The 7,859-nt window shown below is 37.0% G+C and overlaps 1 protein-coding gene across 1 annotated transcript in view; it reads left to right on the top strand.

Annotated features, from left to right (window-relative positions):
- The first annotated feature begins 7,025 nt into the window (after nt 1-7,025).
- Nucleotides 7,026-7,859, top strand: part of LOC121417313 (TBC1 domain family member 9B-like) — a 46,628-nt gene continuing 45,794 nt past the window's right edge. Inside the window, exon 1 of the mRNA XM_041610968.1 lies at nt 7,026-7,177. Within this exon, the coding sequence (XP_041466902.1) occupies nt 7,134-7,177 (44 nt within the window). The 5' untranslated portion in view covers nt 7,026-7,133. The remainder of the gene's footprint in view (nt 7,178-7,859) is intronic.

Here is a 7,859-nt window from a genome sequence, read left to right as displayed (position 1 = left end):
GCAATGTTCCTATGGTAACTGTCGGATAAACTGGTACTTGTCGGATAAAATGTCTGACAAGTCCTTTCATGAAACGCTCCCCAGATATTTGGCAAAAAAAAAAAAAAATTGCTCAACGATAGGTAATCATAATGAACAATATATTTTTGAATAATCTATTTTACTCGAGAGTTGATTCTTATAATCCACTTGCATGAACACATGACCTGTAGTGTAATGCTTGAACATTGCATCAGGGGAAGTCAACCTGAAAAAAAGTTGATTTGAGTGAAAAGAGAGAAAAAAAATGAGCAAGCAGAATGCTGATTCATTCATGTAAATTGGATATGAAATAAGAAAGTTAGGATAAGTTAAACTGTTTTGCAAAATACTGCCAAAGTTTGAAATGTTGTAACTTTCTTATTTTACATTCTTTTGATGCAATTTTCAGTGTTATAGTTTTGATGAACACAAAATAGTCAGCAAATAATTCAGGGCCCCGTCTTACAAAGAGTTACGATTGATCCCATCATTCTCAACTATATGTAAATCCACCAATGTCTTTTATGTTTCAGATGTTTAATTAAGAAGTCTGCAGATAAAAGTTTGTTTCTCTGGGCTCGCCGAACATTGTAGCATTGTTGTCAGTGTTTCCACAGCTCCAAAATAAATTTCCCGAAACTGAATCCCAGATTTCCTGAAATTCACAGATATATCCTGGAATTTTCAAGTTTGATTTTAAACAAAAATCGGGCATTAATACAGCGAGCCTAAATTTGGGGTAGGTGGCCAAAATCAAGGAATCAAGGAATGCGAGCGCGAGCAGAAAATTTTGAGCTATGTATGCATGGATGTAAAAAGTTATTTTAATGTAACCTGAATATTAATGGATTCTACGTTTAGTTGTTGTTTAGTTGTAATTTTCGGATCTCCTGAAATTTCCTGGAATATTTTCATTTCCCGAACCTCTCCTGGAAAAAGTCAAAATTTCCTGAAATTTCCCGAATTTCTGGAAGAGTGGAAACACTGGTTGTTGCCTACATTCAACACCCGCATGAAGGAGCGCATTTTGTGGTGGGGTTCGGTTTACTAACTTTTGGGCACAACTGTACATGTTTGATCGAGTGCAATCTTCAACCCATTTTAAACACAATCCCATTTGTTGAAGTCTTCATATTGTCATAACATTAATGATCTTGGATATATAACATCTTTAACACGTCATATTTAATCTTTGAATTTCATTACAGATCGAGCATGCGATCTTTAACGCATAGGAGTAATGCCAAAAAATTGTTTACAAATTATAATTTCCTCATATTAAAGCCTCTTTATTGACCACACTATGTTACCAAGAAATAAAACAAGTACTTTCCACTCATAACATTTTAGTTTCTGTATATTAATTAAATTTTAGGCTAATTCATTTTCTGTATTTTGGATGGTTATTCCAAAATGTAAAAAAAAAACTATACACATATAACAAACTGGCAATGAGAGACCACACAAAGCATTAGTCAGTTCGCACCCCTCCCTCTTTAAAAGGCTGCAGGGCTAAAGCACAGGTTAATAATATTCCAAGTCCTATTGAAGTGCAAAAATGTGTTAAATTATAATGTGATATTTGCTATACAAGAGCTAACAGGAACTAGATGTATTATTATTTACTCTTCACCTTCAAGAAGAGGTAGTATTGCTTTTATTTATTTCTTTTGCTTTTGTGCAATATTGAATGATAGAAATGGTTTTAACTCCTATGTATTTATATACTATGTTCAGTTATTTCCCCACTTATTTAAAGTTGTATGTATTTTCATTCAGAAAGATCATATTTTTTGTATGCATTAAGTTTTAATCTTAGACCATAATTTGATTTGCTTGTCTTCATTTGAGAAACACGAGGCCTGAGATGTCGAAGTAAGAAATAATTTTGTCAGCCTCATAAGTGCTAAGAATGAGGTGGGTAGGGTGTGTTTGGGGTGGGGTGGTGTGGCGGTCATTTGGGGTGGGGTGGTTGGGGGTCTTTTTGGATGGGATGGGGAGTCACATTTGATTGTAGCGATGTTGTCCTACCTGATTGTAATTCAACTTATATTGCAATACACCCAGGGGCCCGTCTTACAAGGAGTTCAGGGAAAAAAATACACGGGGGCTCGGGGCGATTTTGCCCCCGAAATGCCCTAAAGAGCCCTGGAAAACTAAAATGGAGCCCCTGAAATTCATATAGGGTCCAATGTAAACTTTAACACAAATTAGGATATTTGGGCTAGTGAGCTCAAAAATAGCCCCGGAAAATAAATTATTAATTTTTTCCCTGAAGGATTTGCGGTTGATCCGATCAATCGCAACTATGGAAAGCCAGCAAAGTCAACAAAAAATGCATGTTTGCTCAAAAAAATTCTAGATATGAATGTATATCCACAAATTCATTGATTTCTAGACAATTTGATATGTTCCCGTTTGTTTACAAAGGAGATTTTGCAAATTTCCTGCAGAAAAATTTATGACCCTGATGGATTTCCATAGAGTTAGAATTGATTGGATCAATCGTAACTCTTTGGAAGACGGGGGCCCTTAATTTGACAATGGAATTCTGTTATGAAATGTTTAAGTGTGGGCCTTGCTTTGCTTATTCTCCTCTTATTTCCATTTCATGTTCCTGTGTTATTTTGGGAGCATTTCATGAAAGAAAAAGTCAGTAATGTTTACTGAGTGTTTGTTATAAGCTACTGAAATCCGTGCGTCTGATTGGCTCATCAGAGCAAATTTGTCAGTTTAAAATCCTTCCTGAGATGTTTCATGGAACACCTGTGCGTCTATATGCAAGCTGCCGAGAAGTTGAGGACCAAACCATTTCTTGTGGAGACAAAACATGCATGCCCATTTCATGGACAATACGCACCCTTATTTCATGATGCTAGATTTAAAGAATTTGTTCTGCAACAAAAACTTGAAATATTAAGTCTGTAAGTTGTTTCGATGCAAGAATGCCCTTGCATAACACCACGCTTTTGTGCATCGCATGTGCGGAAAAAGCCCTTCGCAGCACGCATATAAAGGGCATTCGGTGTAATGGCGTTTCTGCACCGATGGGGAGCCCAAAAATGTTTTGCTAAGGGCGTTCTTGCACCGATAACAACGAAGTTATGTTCATTTCTTTATTTTTATGAATTCCGTATGAAGGCATATTTACTGTCACCATGTATTGAGGTTAGGTGATATATTTGCATAGTTTGAGAGTGTTAACAGCTTTAATGAATGATATGAAATATAGAAACATATACATCGATCTGCCTGATTTGTACTTTTTTTTTGTTTTGTTATGTATTTGAATTTACTTTGCATAAGCTTGTATTCTGAAGTCTAGTTTAAGTTCATCAATGGTCTAACTTTTGGCTAAAAGTGGAGGAGCCGTGGTGTAGTGGTTCTGACTCTCGCCTTGTAAACAGAGGGTCGTGTGTTCGAATCCCACCGCGGTCTGGCGTCCTTTGGCAAGGCGTTAATCCACACTTTGCCACTCTCGACCCAGGTGCTAAATGGGTACCCGGTAGGATGTGAAAGTCATTGTAGCTTGTCCAGTATTGTGTGCGCCTCACAGGCGACTGACTGGAATACTCCCAGGGAATGGAGGATGTGCACCATTGTGTGCGGGAATGACTGATTGAATCCGATGACCGGGGTAATGATATATCTGTAAAGCGCTTAGAAACGTCGTTCCGATGGATTAAGCGCTATATAAAAGCGGATTATTATTATTATTAAAACCATGGAAATCTGAAATATCAAAATTTGTTTACATTATGGCCCATATTATTAAGATGGTTCAAATGTACCATTGAACAAAACCATGGATTTTACAAATTTCTCATATTATCCCGTTTCTCTTAAGCACCCTTTGTCAAAGCACACCTTTAATTGTATATCTTTTTCATAGTGCATGCGGTAAAATAAGATGTCTGCATAGTCCATAGTTTTGTACCATGGTACATTTGAAACTTCTTTCAAGAATATCTCTGTATTTTTGTGTTTATCTAAAACCCTTTTACAATTAGGATGGGCCGAAAATGATAGAATCTTTTAAGGTAGCTATCTATATCCAATTACTGAATTTGTAAAGTAAGTAGGCATTTGAGCGTGAAATGAACAAGGTGTAGGTGTTGAATGTAGTTTGGGCCTGGGTGAGTGTGTGTGGGATGATAATGAGAGAAGGCATTTGAGTGTGAGATGAATAAGGTGTAGGTGTTGAATGTAGTTTGGGCCTGGGTGAGTGTGTGTGGGATGATAATGAGAGAAGGCATTTGAGTGTGAGATGAATAAGGTTTAAATGTTGAATGTGTTTAGGTCAGGGTGAGTGTGTGTGGGATGATAATGAGAGAAGGCATTTGAGTGTGAGATGAATAAGGTGTAGGTGTTGAATGTAGTTTGGGCCTGGGTGAGTGTGTGTGGGATGATAATGAGAGAAGGCATTTGAGTGTGACATGAATAAGGTTTAAATGTTGAATGTGTTTAGGTCAGGGTGAGTGTGTGTGGGATGATAATGAGAGAAGGCATTTGAGTGTGAGATGAATAAGGTTTAAATGTTGAATGTAGTTTGGGCCTGGGTGAGTGTGTGTGGGATGATGAGAGAAGGCATTTGAGTGTGAGATGAATAAGGTGTAGGTGTTGAATGTAGTTTGGGCCTGGGTGAGTGTGTGTGGGATGATAATGAGAGAAGGCATTTGAGTGTGACATGAATAAGGTGTAGGTGTTGAATGTAGTTTGGGCCTGGGTGAGTGTGTGTGGGATGATAATGAGAGAAGGCATTTGAGTGTGAGATGAATAAGGTTTAAATGTTGAATGTAGTTTGGGCCTGGGTGAGTGTGTGTGGGATGATAATGAGAGAAGGCATTTGAGTGTGAGATGAATAAGGTTTAAATGTTGAATGTGTTTAGGTCAGGGTGAGTGAGTGTGGGATGATGTAAGTCTAGACAAGTAGAAATTTTAGCGTGAGATGAATAAGGTTTAGGTGTTGAATGTAGTTTGGGTCAGAGTGGGTGGGTGTGATTATGAAATAAGCTAGGTTGCATTAGAGTGTGAGATGAATAAGGTGTAGGTGTTGAATGTAGTTTGGGCCTGGGTGAGTGTGTGTGGGATGATAAGAGTAGACATTTGAGTGTGAGATGAATAAGGTGTAGGTGTTGAATGTAGTTTGGGTCAGGATGAATGGGTGTGGGTTGATAAGAGTAGACATTTGAGTGTGAGATGAATAAGGTTTAGGTGTTGATGATGAATGTAGTTTGGGTCTGGGATGGTGGGTGATGATATGAAATAAGCCAGGTTGAATTTGAGTGCGAGATGAATAAGGTGTTGGTGTTGAATGTGTTTGCATGGGTCAGGGTGAGTGGGTGTGGGTTGATAAGAGAGTAGACATTTTAGTGTGAGATGAATAAGGTTTAGGTGTTGATGATGAATGTAGTTTGGGTCTGGGATGGTGGGTGATGATATGAAATAAGCCAGGTTGAATTTGAGTGCGAGATGAATAAGGTGTTGGTGTTGAATGTGTTTGCATGGGTCAGGGTGAGTGAGTGGAAGTGTGATGATTCAATTCAATTCAAATTTATTTTCTTCAAAATGATACAAATAAGTACAAGATAGATTGATTTAATTTAAATAAACAATAGCATGAACAAAATTCAATATTGGAAAAAAATACATATTTGAAATTAATTTAAATTTAAATTAACATACATGTCAAGTCAAATCAATACAATCAATATCATTAAATATAATTAAATCAATGCAATTATATATCATAAGAAGAATGGAGGGATCCACTGAAAAGCAAGGCTTGTAATGTGGACCCCTCAACAAATAGATACAAGGAATATAGAAATATACGTAAAGTAATACATGAAGATAACGAAAAGGCAAATAATAATAGTAAATAACATGAAACAACACAACACAGGAACATGAGGTGGACAATGATATGATAGTATAGACATTTGGGTTTGAGATGAGTAAGGTTCAGGTGTTTAATGTAAACGGTGAGTGAGTGGGATGATATGGGAATATATATATATATATATATATATATATATATATATATATATGTATATAGGTATTTTAGTGTAGGGAGGATAAGGTTTAGGTGTTGAATGTAGTTTGGGTTGGGTTGATGCATGAGACAAGAACATGTAGGCATATGAGGTGATGACGATGATCTACAGCATTTATAATATGCCAGATTTAAAAACATTCATAGGCGCAGGATCATTCAATTATAAGCTAATCATAATCGTTTCCTATTCCTCTTCCCCCACCATCATCATTATTTCCACCAATACCACCACCATCATCATCATTATCATCATCATTTTTTTTTAACCGGGGAGGGGGGGGGGGGGGTAGCAGTCAAATATATTGCTGTAAACATGCGTGACCCAAAAAACGTTGGGTATAAAAAAAACTTGAACACCGATTTTTTAAAAAAAGGAGTTTCAAGACTGGTCAATTTGCAGGGTCAAACATATATAGGGTACTTTTTTCCAATTTTTTTTTTAAAGATTAGCCAAACGTGTATAGGGTATTATATATTATATAGCAATTAAGTGTTCGAACTCCCACTTCCCTTGACTTTCTTTTGATACTTTATATTATTTGTATATATTCATCCATTCAACTCATCATGATATATTATTAGCAGAATGGATGAACAGCCTGGGGTATGGACTGCCATTGAAAGAAAATAAAAAATGCTTGAAAATATGACAAATCGAAAAATATATTATTCATAATGATCATCATCATCATCTGCTGTAATCTTCAAAGGGCTCTCCAACCTAAAAGTCTAAGATGATTGTCGGTTTGTCATATTTTCAAGCATTTTTTATTTGCTTACAATGACAATCCATACCCCGGGCTGAAAATAATGTGATTTGAACAGACCATAGATATATATACTAATACATCTCTATAGATCAGAAACAAACTTCAAGTCATATGCTTCAAGTATATCTTCCGAAGATGTAGGCCTACAACGCGGATATCTAATATCGCCCGTCCCGAGATGATGACGTCACGGATTAGGAAGAAGTGCGTTAATGTTTACGAAGTCTCTGTGAAGTTAGCCTGTCATTTGTTTTGGACCAGAACATTTGTGAGCCATCACCACAATGTGGGTACGTCCGGAGGAGGTTCTCATTGCCAATGCTCTTTGGTGAGTAAAATAAACTCTTAATTTACTGCTTTGCTCGCTCATTACACCGGGAAAAGTAAAGCCGAAAAGGCAGATTAAACGTAAGGTGTGTCCCATGCATATGTTTTTGTGTTGTGTTCTATTGATAAGCACTTTTAGAAATGTACGTCCACGTAGTCGTAGTGGACTGGTACGAGATGACGTCATTTTTTGGCCTGCCATATGCCTCAGGTCCTCACACACGTCCACTATCAGAATTGAGAACCTCGCCACATCCATTTTGCGGTTCTCCTATATCATAGACAACGTGCACGTGAGTGACGTCATTTTAACCGTTCAAGCTCAGCATGAAGATCAACCTTTCCCTTTTAAAACACAGTTTTCAGTGACTTTTTACAAAATTAATGTAAGTTGTACGATGCATAATGTTTACCATATTTGAAATTGCTTTCTGATCTACAAAATATATATCGATATATTTCCTAACTCGCGAAAAAGGAATCAAAGTGAGTGAAAGGGCAAGTGTGCACAAGTTGCACCTTCGCATCACCATGATCACTCTAGGCGACACCGCAATACTTACCCGTGTTAAGAAACTGGGACTCCACTCACGCGCATTTGGGCCGCCCTAGCTTAGAACTAAGCTTTCTTTCCGTAAAAAAAAATTATTCTTATGATTAAATAAATATTAATTAATACATGA

Source organism: Lytechinus variegatus, chromosome 6 (assembly GCF_018143015.1).
Source record: "Lytechinus variegatus isolate NC3 chromosome 6, Lvar_3.0, whole genome shotgun sequence".
In the NCBI taxonomy this organism is placed as follows: domain Eukaryota; kingdom Metazoa; phylum Echinodermata; class Echinoidea; order Temnopleuroida; family Toxopneustidae; genus Lytechinus; species Lytechinus variegatus.
This window is presented reverse-complemented; position numbering and strand designations above follow the sequence as displayed.